The 15735-nt window shown below is 35.5% G+C and overlaps 1 protein-coding gene across 1 annotated transcript in view; it reads right to left on the reverse strand.

Moving 5' to 3' along the window:
• Window positions 1-15735, reverse strand: part of SLC9C1 (solute carrier family 9 member C1) — a gene marked incomplete at its 3' end in the record, with an annotated part of 82271 nt that overhangs the window by 30498 nt on the left and 36038 nt on the right. Inside the window, exons 13-16 of the mRNA XM_084232660.1 lie at window positions 14412-14509; window positions 11551-11670; window positions 2289-2484; window positions 1213-1398 (exon numbers count right to left, since the gene is read on the reverse strand). Of these exons, the coding sequence (XP_084088786.1) occupies window positions 1213-1398; window positions 2289-2484; window positions 11551-11670; window positions 14412-14509 (600 nt within the window). The remainder of the gene's footprint in view (window positions 1-1212; window positions 1399-2288; window positions 2485-11550; window positions 11671-14411; window positions 14510-15735) is intronic.

A 15735-nucleotide genomic window follows, 5' to 3' on the forward strand; every position in this document is an offset into this window, starting at 1 on the left:
TTCATGTAAAATATTTGATAGATTCCGTATGTCCTTGTACCAGAAAGAATTAACTGGTCCCTGGAATACACTGAAATTGCCTTCCTCAGGTGAAATTGTATACTAGCATTACTGGCAGCCTTATATAATACTGAAAAAGAATATGCTATTAATCATATACTTTTAGACCTGGTTGCTTTATACCTCTCAGTAGCATAAGAATTTTTTAAGCACATGTGAGAAAGATCTAAAAGTAAATATTCTAATCTGTTGGCCTTATCACTTGATGAACTATGTCTTGTTTGGCTTTATATCTCCTAGAGTGCTTATGGGTATATATTTTGTTTGTGTGTGAACAGAGAACGAGGTAGAAGGGGGGTCAGTGTGTGTGTGTGTGTATTTCATATGCCTTGGGATGGAGTGAGTTTCATGTCATTTAAGTAATCATATAGAATATAAATAACTACATATATCACTTGTTATAGAAAGATGTATTAGACAACTGGGGTCATTTTGATTCTTTGATTCTATAACAATATGAAATTATATAATACCTAATGTGTATTTTTTGGTCTGTGTGAATGTATTATGCTTGTTTTGTCATTATGAATGGTTTACATGGTTGTTTTGTTGGTTTTTATATTTTATCACAAGTACCTGTAAGAATGAAGATTGCTTCGGAGCTAATTTTGCGCTCATAGTAATGTGGAATTTTTCATGTGGTCTCAATTCAAAGGAAAAGTGGCAATAAATTCTTTTATGTGCTAAGTGAATTCTAATACAACTTGGATATTTGTAGTATAAAACTTATTTTTAAGAGCCTCCCCAGCGGCGCAGCGGTTGAGCGCTGGGTTGCGAAGCTGCCCGCAGCCTCTGCAGAGCCGGTTCGATCCCCGGCTGCTCCCTGGCCACCGGAGGTACACTGCTCCCCTCAGTAGTGTACTTCGGTCCTTCTGCCTACTCTGCTCCCTGCTCTGGCTCAGTGAATTCTGTCACCCTCCCACGCTTCTGACTGTACCCAGTGCTTGCATAAATAAATAAAATAAATAAATAAAAATAAATCTTTAAAACAAAACAAAAACCAAACTTATTTTTAAAAGGTAACTAAAGTTTAAAATATAAATATCAGGCTAATGGAAAGTGGAAACCACAAAACTAGTAAACTGATTTTCATTCATATTTCATAAGACAATCAGAAGAAATTTGAAATTGCATAATGTAATAGTTCTTTACCTTCAAAATGCGCAATACACGAAATATTTGAACAATTTTCATAAAGAGTGCCGCTTGATAATAGTCAAAAGCATAATGAAAGAAAGTTGTCTCTGAAAGTATTACATCTATAATGCCAATTAATGTAATTACTAATTCAAATAGGTTCCAAGCATGTAAAAAATATTCCTTCCTCATTGCTGCAATCTGTTCATTAAGAAAGAAATATAGAAACCAAACAAAAGATCAGGAAAAAGACAAAACTTGCAAGCTGACCATTAATCTGAGACATATAACTGGAGGCAAGACCTATTGAATCCCAGCTCAGAGCTCTTTCTCTTAAATGGTTTTTGGGAATCTTCACTCTTACCTTAACTCTATTACAATTCCTAACCCTAATTTCTACATCTCCTCTAAATTCTATGAAATCTCCTACAGTCTTTCCAACGCAATCAGAATTTATCATATACATTGTGATTAGATATGACTTCCCCACCCCACCAAATATCATGGATTTTTAACTTCCCAGTAAAGAGTTGCGGTTCATTATTTTTGTCCCATCCTATAGCAGATCTAATTCTTCTATTTAAATCTGGTTAAAAAATACTTTATATTATAGCTAGTTGATGCATGACATAATAATTATCAGTTTGTGGGAGTTCATTTCCATCATTTAGCAACTACCTGTATACTGAATGTAAAAGATCAAATTATTCATTTAAGTATAAATGAATATCAATCTACCTATTCATCTTTATTTAGTATAAAAATAATAAAATGAACATCCATGTATTTATCACCTGGCTAAGTTTAAAAACATTTACAATACCTTTGAAATTCACTCTGGGTTGTCTTGACACACACCATATTAAAATTTATGTAATAAATCCTTAAAGTATGGATTTTAAAAAAAAAACATTGAAAATTAAAGTTCTTTTGTTTAATGAGTGATGGAGAATTTCATACTCTCTCTTAGAAAACTGTAACTAGTGTTAAAATGAAGGTAGGAAATGCCCGTTAGATACTTAACATGAAAACACTCAAGACACACAGACAGACAGACACACACACACACACACACACACACTTTAGATTACCTTAATTAGGATCTCCAAAATATAATATGAAAGAAAAATGTAGTTAGAATATTTCAATTCATATTCATAAATTTTATTTAACATGGATAGCCACATAATTGTAATAGGAAATAGATTCATTAATATCACAAGGTATCCGGCATACTCAAATTCATCAGTAAATACTATTTTATGGCTTATACGAAGAAAGTAGTATCTGTAAAAAAAAAGGTTTTATTTGATGAAAGAACTACGCTGAATTATTTTCATTATATAGTTCTGTTCTAATTATCTAATTAGAACTGTTCTGTTCTAATTATCAATAATTACAGAATCCAATTTACTTCTGGTAGTCATCACTACCCCTGGTACATTATGGCATCCTACCTCAGATGTCCTTTCAATTTCCTCATAGGCTAAACGTTTTGAGGACAGTTTTCTTCTTTTTCACCAACCTTGTATATATTCTTACTTTTAATACAAGTGCTTTGAACCATAAGACAAGGGCAATTTGAACTGGAAATACTAAAAAATAAAACAAAAGGATTCCTCCCACTTTCCAATTATTTTACTTTTCAGCGAAAACTACTAATAATAGTTTGAATATTGCTCCAATAATTTTGCTTATATAATCCTTATCTATAAATATAAAAGGAGTTATATCAGACATGTTCTGTAAACTTTTTTTCTCCCCTTTTAATATTGTGTCATGAGCATCTTTCCTGGAATAAATTCTGGAATGAATCCCACTATGTGTGGTGGTATTATCTAAAATAATAAACATGCCTTGAAGAGTAGTTTCAATTCTATACCAACTATGCTAGACAGTACAATTGTGTATGAAAGGATAATTTTAATTTTTTAAAATATTCAACTAGCATAATGTATCATCGTTAAAACCTAAATAAAATAATTAATCAACTACCAATTGAAAACGGGGTAAGTACTGGATCACTCCCCATTCTCCAGGATTTCTAGGTAATGCAGGTTCTGATCTTTTTTAACATTGGGGTCTTACTTAATAAAAGATGAAATTATGAATATAGAAAAATATGATCCTGTTATCACATTTCCAGGACCATCCAGGACCTCAGGCAGTGCCTGTGTGAGGGAGTAATGAGGGAGTGTTAGCCCTGTTACAAATATCACTGCAATACCACCCCTGTCCATCCCAGTCATTTCTCAAGATTGCTTTTCTTTTTTTCCCAACTTATTCCTTTCCATTTTTCTTTTGTTTTTTTAAGATTTATTTATTTATTTATACAAGAACTTGGGTACAGGCCAGATGCATGGGAGGGTGAGAAGATTCACCAGAGACAGAGTGGGGAACAGAACAGGCAGACTGACGAAATACACTGCTGAGGGGAGCAGCAGGCAAGACAGGAGAGGTCTGCCACACCATGTGGGACCCTCGCCAGCCGGCGGGAGATCCAACCGGCACTGCAGAGGCTGCAGACAGCTTCACAGCGCTGAGCTCAACCACCCGCGCCACCAGGGGAGGCCCTCCATTTTTCTTTCCTTTTTTATTTCATATTATTGTGGTATGACAGACATATGAAAGTGTAGCTCAAACTGATTTCAAACAAATCATTCCAGTTCCAACTAGTTCAAACCAAACTAAACTATCTCAAACCAGATCAAACCATTTCTAACTGGCTCAAACCTACTCAAGCTGGTTCCAACCAGCTCAAAGCCGATCAAACCAGTTTCAATCAGTTCAAATTGGTTCCAGCAGTTCAAACTGACTCAAATCAGTTTCATCCAGTTCTAATGTTTCAAACCAGCTCAAACCAGATCAAACTGCATCTTAGAACGTACAATCTACCAACCTTGAATCATGAAAAAATGGAAAATCTCAATAGGCCAATTACTAATGAAGAAATTGAGGTAGCAATCAAAACCTCTAATAGAAGTCCAGGACCAGATGACTTTACTGGTGACTCCTACCATCTATTTAAAAACGAATTAATAACTCTTTCTCAAACACTTCCTAAAAAAAAAAGAGAATATGCCCATATCGATTTTATAAGACCAGCAAATGCCTTTTAACATCTATTGAGATAATCATATGATTTTTATCCTTCATTTTGTGAATAATGAATCACTATTATATTCCTGACCCACATGACCATGATGTACCATCCTTTTAACATATTAAATTTGGTTTGCTAACATTTTGTTGTGGTTTCTTATTGTAGGTCCTTGAAGTATTTAAAGTAGCTGAATTCCATAAGTTGGATGTTATGTTTCCCTTTTCTTTTGGTGGAGAAGTTTTTTTTATTTCCATTTTTATTTTTTCTTTAACTTATTAATTGTTCAGTGGCATGTTGCTTAACATCTATATACTTGTGAATTTTAGTTTTGTTCTATAATTTTTTTTAGCTTAATACTATGTGGTTAGAAAACATGTTTGAGGGGCAGACCGGGCGTGCAGGGGAGCGCGTTCCAGCATCGCCATTTTGCAGCAGGGACCTTTCTTTGCTGGAGACTGTGAGCCCAGAGGGGAGCAGCACCCACCGCTGGGGCAGACCGGGTGTGCAGGGGGGTGCGTTCCCGCATCGCCATTTTGCAGCAGGGACCTTTCTTTGCTGGAGACTGTGTAAACCTAGCAGAAGGCTCACCGAGGAGACAGAGGTAAGCTGGGAGGCTTGCCCATGTTGGGCGCCTTCTAGACTGCAGTTCCAGCCCAGAGGGGAGCAGCACCCACCGCTGGGGCAGACTGGCGTGCAGGGGAGCACGTCCCCTGCACCGGCATTTTGCAGCAGGGACCTTTCTTGCTGGAGACTGTGTGAACCCAGCAGAAGGCTCACCGAGGAGACAGAGCAGGGACCTTTCTTTGCTGGAGACCTGTGAACCCAGCAGAAGTTCCCCAGAGGAGCCAGTGGTGAGCTGGGAAGGTCACCCAAGATGCCGGCCAGTACCAGCAACACAGTGTCACAAAGAATACGGCAAATTAGAAAACAGGCAGTAGGGAGTAGAAAAACCACATGCAACCCAGCAACTCCTCAGCAAAAAAGCACACCACAAAAAGAAAACCATCTACCAGATTGCAACGACAGTAACTTGGAAGAACTTCTGAGCCTTCCAGATAGAGAATTTAAAATTGCTGTGATTAAAAACTGACAGAAGTCATAAAGGAAAACAATGATAAGGGGAAAATAATTAATGACCAGAAGAATGAAATTGAGTCCCTAAAGAGGGAAGTAAAAGAAATGCAGGAGATCAAAGAATTAATGGAGACGCTAAAGAACTCTGGGAAAAGCAATGAAAGCAGAATAGATGAAATGGAAGAACGAATAAGTACTCTTGAAGACACAGAAATAAAAAGAACTAAAACAGAAAATGAAGGAGAAGTACAAAGGAAAAAGACCGAAGAAAGACTTTGGGAACTATCTGACTCCATGAGGAAAGGAAATATAAGAATTATAGGAATCCCAGAAGGAGAGGAGAGAGATGTAGGAACAGAGAAAATATTCATGGATATAATTGAAGAGAACTTCCCAAATGCGAAGAAGGAGCTGAAAATTGATATACAAGAAGCAAGAAGAACACCAAACTTCCATGACGAAAGGAAAAATACAGCAAGACACATAATAGTAAAGCTCCCAAGAATCCAAGACAAGGAAAAATAATGAAACTAACAAGAGGGAAGAAACATATAACATTCAAAGGGAAACCAATCAGACTGACATCAGACTTCTCTGAAGAAACACTACGGGCAAGGAGAGAGTAGAGGGACATAGGCAACAGACTCCAAGAAAACAGATGCCAACCAAGAATACTCTATCCCACATAGCTCTCCTTCCTCTTTGAAGAAAGAATAAGGACCTTCCCAGACAAACAGAAACTCTGGAATTTTATTACAACTAAACCCCCACTCCAAAAAATACTACAAGGAGTCCTAAAGCCAGAACCTCAGAGGGACGAATAACAACAAAAGAAGGCCAAAGAAAGTTATTAAAAGAATAAATAAATAAAATCAAAGGAAAGACAAACACAATGGCAAATACAGATGCTAACATATCAATACTAACTCTAAATGTAAATGGACTAAACTCTTCAATAAAAAGACACAGAGTTGCAGGCTGGATTAAGAAACAAAACCCAACCTTTTGCTGTCTCCAGGAAACACATTTAGCTGCAAAAGATAAAAATAGACTCAAAGTTAAAGGATGGAAAACAATTCTACAAGCAAATGGACCAAAAAAGAAGGCAGGAACAGCTATTCTCATATCAGATAAAACAGATTTCAAACTTAAAAAGATAAAAAGAGACCCCAGTGGTCATTACATTATGATCAAGGGGACAATACTTCAAGAAAAAATAATACTCATTAACATATATTCACCTAACGAAGGAGCACCAAAATATATCAGACAACTATTGGCATCTCTGAAAACAGACATCAGAGAAAACACATACGTAGTGGGAGACTTCAACACACCACTATCAACAATGGATAGATCAACAAGACAAAAAATTAGTAAAGACACTAAAGCTCTAAATAAGGATCTAGAGTGCTTGGGCTTAACAGACATATATAGAACACTAACCCCAAAAAAATCTGAGTATACATTTTTCTCAAGCGTACACGGATCATTCTCTAGGGTCGATCATATACTGGGGCACAAGACAAACATCAACAGATACACCAAGATTGAAATCATACCAACCATCTTTTCTGACCATGAAGGCATCAAACTAGAAATAAACCATAAAAAGAAGGCAAGGTACTCTCCTACCTCATGGAGATTGAAACCCACACTACTGGAAGTCCACTGGACTAACGAGGAGATAAAAGAAGAAATTAAAAAATTCTTTGAATTGAATGACAAGGAGGACACCAATTTCCTAAATGTATGGGATGCAGCCAAAGCAGTAATAAGAGGAAAATATATAGCAATAGATGCTCACATCAAGAAACAAGAAAGAACTCAAAGAAACAACCTAATCTTGAAGCTCAAAGATCTAGAAAAAGAACAACAAAAAAACCCCAAAACCAGCAGAAGAAAAGAAATAATAAAAACCAAAGCAGAAATAAACGAAATCGAAACTAAAAAAACAATCCAAAAGATCAATGAAACCAAGAGCTGGTTCTTTGAAAAAATAAATAAAATAGATAAACCCCTAGCCAGGCTCACAAGGGCAAAAAGGGAGAAAGCACAAATAAATAGGATAATAAATGAAAGAGGAGAAATCACAACGGACACAGCAGAAATCAAAAGAATAATAACTACTATGAACAGTTATATGGAAACAAGTTCAACAATCTAGAGGAGATGGACAAATTCCTACAACTCTACAATCACCCAAAGCTAGATAAAGAAGAAATAGAGCACCTAAACAGACCAATTACAATTAGCGAAATTGAAATGGTAATCAAAAACCTCCCCAAAAACAAAAGCCCAGGACCTGATGGATTTACAAATGAATTCTACCAAACATTCAGAGACGAATTGGTGCCTATCCTTCACAAACTCTTCCAAAAAATTGAGAAGGAAGTAAAATACCTAACACGTTCTATGAAGCCAACATTACACTAATACCAAAACCGAACAAGGACAACACAAAAAAAGAAAACTATAGGCCAATCTCCCTAATGAACACTGATGCAAAAATCCTCAATAAAATTTTAGCTATCAGAATCCAACAGTGTATCCATAAAGTAATTCACCACGACCAAGTAGGATTCATTCCAGGTACACAAGGATGGTTCAACATCCGAAAATCAATCAACGTTATCCAACACATCAACAAAAAGAAATATAAAAACCATATGATAATATCAATAGATGCCGAGAAAGCTTTCGACAAAGTGCAAAACCCATTCATGATAAAAACCCTTGAAATTCTTGGGATACAAGGAACATACCTCAACATCATAAAGACCATATATGACAAGCCAACAGCCAGTATCATTCTCAATGGTGAAAAGCTGAAAGCATTTCCATTAAGATCTGGAACAGGACAATGATGTCCACTCTCACCACTGCTTTTCAATATAATACTGGAAGTCCTAGCCAGAGCAATAAGACAAGAGAAAGACATACAAGGAATCCAAATAGGAAAAGAAGAAGTCAAACTATCACTATTTGCAGATGATATGATAATATACATAGAGAACCCCAAAAACTCCATAGAAAAACTAATTGAACTCATCAATCAGTTCAGCAAAGTGGCAGGATACAAAATCAACATGCAAAAGTCAGAAGCCTTCCTATACACTAACAATAAATCTGAAGAAGAAGAAATCAAAAAAACCATCCCCTTTATTATCGAAACAAAAAAAATCAAATACTTGGGAATAAATCTAACAAAAGAGGTAAAGGACCTTTACAAAGAAAACTATAAAACACTGTTAAAAGAAATAGAAGAAGATACAAAGAAATGGAAAGACATCCCCTGCTCATGGATTGGAAGAATAAACATTATTAAAATGGCCATCCTACCAAAAGCAATATACCGATTCAACGCTATTCCAATAAAAATTTCAATGTTATTCTTCAAAGAAATAGAACAATTATTGATGAAATTCACATGGAATCACCAAAAACCCCGAATAGCCAAAGCTCTCCTGAAAAAAAAAAAGAAGGGAATGGAGGCATCACACTCCCAGACTTCAAACTATACTACAAAGCCATAATCATAAAAACTGCATGGTATTGGAACAAGAACAGACACACAGACCAATGGAATGGAATAGAAAATCCAGAAATAAACCCACAGATTTATGGTCAACTAATATTTGACAAAGGAGCAAAGAATATGCATTGGAGCAAAGAAAATCTGTTCAATAAATGGTGCTGGGAAAACTGGGCCGCTACATGCAAAAGAATGAAGCTTGACTACTACCTCACACCATACACAAAAACCAACTCAAAATGGATTAAAGAACTAGACATAAAACCTGAAACCATAAAATACATAGAAGGAAATATAGGCGAAACACTACGTGATTTGCACATCAAAGACATCTTTACAGACACATCACCCAAAGCAGTGATAGTGAAGGCAAAGATAAACAGCTGGGACTACATCAAATTAAAGAGCTTCTGCACAGCAAAAGAGACACTAACAAAAACAAAGAGAAACCCCACCAACTGGGAGAACATTTTTGCACACAACACTAATGATAAAGGATTGATCACAAAAATCTGCAAAGAGCTGATGAGACTCAACAACAACAAAGAAAATGATCCAGTCAAAAAATGGGCAGAAGAGCTTAAAAGAAACTTCTCTGAAGAGGAAATGCAAATGGCCAACAGGCATATGAAAAAATGTTCAACATCACTTGTAATCAGGGAAATACAAATCAAACCTACCATGAGATACCATCTTACACCAGTGAGAATGGCACATATTAAAAAAACTAGCAACAACAAATGTTGGCGAGGGTGTGGAGAAAAAGGAACTCTTCTGCACTGTTGGTGGGAGTGCAAACTGGTCCAGCCACTAGGGAGAGCTGTGTGGAGATTTCTGTACCTACTAAACATAGAGCTTCCATATGATCCAGCAATTCCACTCCTAGGTATTTACCCAAAGGACACAGAAACATCAATTCCAAAGAACACCTGCACCCCTATGTTTATAGCAGCACTATTTACAATAGCTAAGCTTTGGAAACAGCCCAAATGCCCAAAAATAGATGACTGGATCAAGAAGATGTGGTACATATATACCATGGAATATTACTCAGCATTCAAAAAAGATAAACACATGCAATTTGCAGCATCATGGATGGCGCTGGAAGGGATCATGCTCGGCGAAATAAGCCAGAAAGAAAAAGAAAAATACCGGATGGTCTCACTCATAGCAGGAATCTAGAAAACTTAAATAAGGGACGAGGAAAATGAATAACTATAAGAAAGTGAAAATCAAAATCAACAAAAATTTATGAACCAGAGACACTTTTGGGGGGGTGGGTGGAGGGAGGGGAGGGATTGGGGTCAAAATGGGGGGGGTTGAAATTGTATGGGGAATATAAATATAAAATTTATTAAAAAAAAAAAGAAAACATGTTTGATATGAATTCAAAATTCTTAAGTTAATTAAAACTTGTTTTGAGGTCTAATATATGATCAAGTCTAGAGAATGTTCCATATGCACTTGAGAAGAATGTATATTCAGTGGTCTTAGATAGAATGTTCTGTAAATGTATTAAATCCACTCTAATATCGTTTAAATCCAATGCTTCATTACTGATTTTCTGCCTGAATGATCTATCCATTACTGAAACTAGGATACTGAGATCTCCTACTAGCATTGTGGTATTGTCTATTCTCTCCCTTTAGGTCACTTAATGTTTATATATTTAGGTTCTCCTATGTTGGATGCATAAATAATTACAAAGGTTATGTGTTCTTTTTGGAATGATCCCTTTATCATTATATAATGGTATCCCAGCTTTCTTTCAGTTTCCATTTGCAATGAATATTTTTTTCTATTCCTTCACTTTCAGTCTGTACTGTCTTAATATTGAGGTGAGTCTCGTCTATGATTATATAGTTAGGTTATGTATTATCCATTCAGCCACTTTATGTGCTATGATTAGAGAATTTAGTCTACTCACATTTAGTTTAATTATTAATAGTTATGAATTTGTTATTACCATTTGTTGTTTTCTGATTATTTTGCAATACCTTTCCCATTCTCTTACTCTCTTTTTCATTTGATAATTGTATATATGGTATAACTATAAAATTGACTATTATTTAGTCATAAAAAGGAATAGACTGTTGGTACATGCTAAAAAGAAGACAAACTTTATATGCTACTGTTATATGCTACAATGTAGATGAAAACAATATACTGACTGAAAGAAGTCAGAAAGAAAAGGTTACATATTATATGGTTTCATTTATATCAAATATTCAGAATAGTAAAATCATATACAGAAAGCAGATTCATGCAACTCAGGAATCGGGGAGAAGGGAGAATGGAGAATAACTGCTTAATGGTACTATGCTTACCTTTGGGGCAACGAAACTGAAATTTGATAGAGGTTATGATTGTCCAATATTGTGACAGAATAAAATAACATTAAATAGTACACTTAAAAATCATTGATATTTATTCATGATATGTGAAATTTTTTTCAATAATAAAACAAGTTATATTGTCTCTGTTTAATTTTAAGTAACTTTTTGTATATATATAAGTAATTTAATTTTATAATAGCTCAAAATACTTTACAAAGTATTTATGATATAAATTTTAGAATACATACATAGGAAATTACAAATGAACATAATATTTCTAGTAAGGTTTGTTCAAAAGCACTTACCTTGATGGGACCCCTTTTTCTTTTTTAGTATTATATACCCAATTGAGTATTAATTTTCTAGTAAAGTTAAGAAATTTGTTGCCCTCAGAATAACTCTTTATTGTGTCAGGACACAAACATCTAAAGAGCAAAAGAAGAGAACTTTAAAATCTTGGGGATACACTTAATGCAGCATTGTCAGAAAGCAGGAAGAATGTTTTGTTCAGTGATAGCTGGATTTAAGATACTTTCATAGGCATGATCCAAGTAATGAAATTGTGGCTACAAATAGATATTAAATTATAAAGTTACATTGTGGGGCTCAATCATTAGACAAAATATAAAGCAGGAGATATATGCTTTAAGACAGTAGAGAGTTCAAGATTCAAAGAGAAAACAAACCATGATTCAAATACATGAGATTCAAGACATCTGGGTTTTCACGTTGGATCCCACATTGTTTGGGGTGGCCATGGACAAACTGCCTTATAACCTGTTCTCTTTTTAAAATGAAGATACACATTTCCATGCCAGCCTGGGATGATTAAATGAGAAAATATTTATGAAGCATCTAGCCCATCTCACACATCCTCGCATTTATTTTATCTCCGGGGCAAGTGAGAATTTATAGGAAAGATACATGTGGTAGAGAAAGAGTTAAAATAATTGGAAAAGTCAGGGGTCACCAAACTCCAAAAGACATTTCGGTAACACTTGTATCAAGTGGTTCATAGGTTTCTGCTGGCTTTTCTATTGAGACAATTCAGCATTATGTGCTGTGATTTGCTCTTACATAGCTATTTCCTTTGGTTCCCAGGAACTTAACTGCTGCTGATCAAATATCTTCATGTCTTCATCAGAAGGAAGATAGGACTCGGTCCTTACATTTGGGGCTTTAACTTAAACTGGCTTAACGGAAGGGCACTGGTAACTTAAATTCAAAGGTGGAACTTTCTTTCCTATTGGTAATGTTTTCACTGAAATCTGGGCAATTATTCTGCCACAGGGATACTGACATAATTTGAAACAAAGAAGTCACTCAGTTCTCTGTAATTCAGTATAATGTGTAAATTATATTGAAAATCACAAATGTTTATATGATTTGATTGATTCCAAATTAAAAAAAATTTTGAACACCTATTATGCTTACTTAATTACTGGGAAAGTACACCTAGAGTTGCTGTGGAGATAAATATGAGCACTACTGACACAAAATGAGGGATTTAGTGTACTCTTTGGGATTTGGGAAACCTCCTGAAGGAATTAATATTTAAGTAAGAGCTGATCATTTCACAAGTTATCATAAATCCTAAAATTCCTGATGTCAGTGTGTGATATTTTATAGTGCAAATTGCTAAGTAATTCAGATCCTCAATTCATATTTATTTTAACACATCCATAGTTTAGCTTGACTTAGGAAAACAGTATGATCTCTTTACAGTAAGGTGGCTCAGTTTTTAAACTGATCTCTATAATTTGTTAGTTAAATTTGGGTAAATTATTTTTACCTTGGGCAAAAATGACCTTAGGTAAATTATTTTTCTCTTCATGCCTTGCTTTCCTTCATGCAAAAATGAAAATGATAATAGCACGTATTCAACAGAATCTTTATGACATTGCATTGGTGATATAAGGAAAATATTTAAATCTGTGCCTGGCACATCACTCAATAAATCTAAGTTCTCTATTCAAAGTATTCCCTAGTTGATGTAAATATATATATATATATATATATATATAAATAATAAATTAATAAATTAATTAAAAAACCAAAGTATTTCCTAGTCAATGACATAGGTCCTTAGTGATGGTCCTGGTGTTCCTGTCCCAACACCCCACGCTTTCCTTAGACTTGTTTTCTTGCTATAGTACACCTCAATACAAGAGGTTAAGAATAATCAGCAAACAGCAAATCAGCTCCAAGGCTGCCCAACGAAGAAGCAAGTACTAAATACAAGTTTTCCAGGGATTGAAATAGAAACAGACTTTTTGAAACTTTGAACTCCTACTGCAGTGAGAACATGCTCCAGAGTCTGGCTGCTTCTCCCCCCATGCCTGCCCTCACAGCTTTATCCTTCTTCATCCCTTTTGTGGTACCAAAAGCCAGTGCATATGGGTGAACACCAGACTGGCACGTCTCTTAGGTTCTGGGGTGTGCACACCAAAGTCTGGGGTGAGATGATGGACTATGGGAATAGGCCCAAGAAGGACCTAGAAATGAGCTTAAGATCACTTGAATGGGGATGTTTGGTGGCCTTCATAGCAAAAGTGTGGTCTGAGTTTTAGGTGGATATTGTTGCAAATGCATTGCAGTTTAGCCATTTCTCTGCTTAATTATTTATCTTTCATCGCTCCACAGAGACATTCTAAGGGAGTCCTTAATACATTAATTATGAGGAGCTCAATGCCTACTCTGGAGACTTACATCAAAGGAAATCATCACACGTGTCCTCTGAAGATTAAAAGAGACACGCCTTGGGAAGATGCTACCAGGGTGAAGTGGGAGGGGGGAAATTGAGAAAGTCTCTACCTTAGTGTGGAATACCTTAGTGTGGTATGTGAATAGTCTAAAAGAAAGAGCAGTTTATCACAGCACAGCTTTGGGGGTTAAAAAAAAGAAAGAGGAGTGTTTCAGTCAAAAGGAACAACTTGTTCAAATGCACGGAGGTGTTAGTGAGTAGAGCAAGTTTGAGAAATAGCAAGTATGTTATTTGTCAGGATGGTGGAGTGCAGAGCAAACAGTGATGGGTACACATAGTACTAGGTGATACCAATTTACTGGATCAAAGCAAGAAAACGCACTTGCACAATTTCCTACATGCTGCACAATTTCCTACATGCAGTGGCTTAGAATGAAAGTTTTCTCTTGACAATATACTTACTTTCCTGTCCTTTCACTACAGCTTCTTGCTGCACCTATCAGCATCTGAACAGCTTTCTGAGACAGAGTCTCATTCTTGTATTGTCTGTGGTAACTTGCCTAAAAGAAATGTCGAGTCAAGTCTTTGGGAAAATAATCTGTGGGAAAGACATTGAAATCCCCAAATAACCTAGTCTCTTTACAAAGGGAGTCCTTCTATGTAGTTCAGACCTAGAGATTAGAGAACATAAAGATTTGGGTAGAATCAAACTGATTCTGCAGAAAACTAGGATTCTGCTAGTCGTTAATTAGGTTACCAGAAATTAATGGATTTCTGTGGCCAAATAAGTGTGGGACTTACTGCAAAGTGTATGCCCATTTAAAAAATTCAAATAGGATTGAAATATCCCCATCACAAAAGTTTATAATGCATTTTAGAGTATTAGAAGTTCTGAGAAATCCCACAGGATTCTGAGTTACATTATTATTTAATTTTATTTCCAAATATTTTGAGAACAAAACTGTTGTCTCCAGTCTATTATAAGCATTGAGTGAACTGCAGTTACTATGAAGAATACAGTCACACATTTATTCTCCATATATTGAGAGCCCACTCTGCTTCAGGCACTATGTTTGATGCTGGGGAAACTGACAAGGCCTCTGCCTTAGTGTGTTGAACTCTGCTGAGAATCACTGTAAGACCAACTTCCTAAATGGAAAGGTCTGATAAACTAAGGAGTCCTGCATTATAGAGAAAACATTCTGTCTGCACAATCCTTTATGGAGATTAAACATGGTTGTGTTTTTAGGGGATACTAGGAAGAGATAGAGCTAACTTTGAGAATGAGGGATCAAAGACTATTTGTCCACAATTATAGGAATTCAATAGATTAGCATTCCCCTTTTTAAACATCACTAAAATACTTATAAAATAATGAAATTAAAATACCTTCAAAAATAATAAAGTTGATATTCTCAAAGATAAACACTATAATGAGGAAAATAAGAAAATTGAAAACGATATGTAACTCATGAAAGTTTAGTAACACAAATGGCAAAGCAGTTAGATACTAGCGAAGATAAATTCTTAAATGGTCATTCACACCAAAGTATAGGAAGTGTTTAGAGAATGGTTGGTCTCCAAAAATCACTGCTGCTTATTGAGCTCTCTGTACTACTGAGAGCTCTCTGTACTATATATTTAATTCTCATAACTTTATGAGAAAAGTATCTAATCTGTGGTTTATAGATGAGAAAGCTCAGGCTCAAGATTTCATATGAAAGCATACTATCTACATGTAATTGTTAGCAAATTTGGTAGAAACAATTAATGAAATACTGTTTTG

This window comes from Talpa europaea (genome assembly GCF_964194135.1).
Source record: "Talpa europaea genome assembly, chromosome: 4".
Classification (NCBI taxonomy): Eukaryota; Metazoa; Chordata; class Mammalia; order Eulipotyphla; family Talpidae; genus Talpa; species Talpa europaea.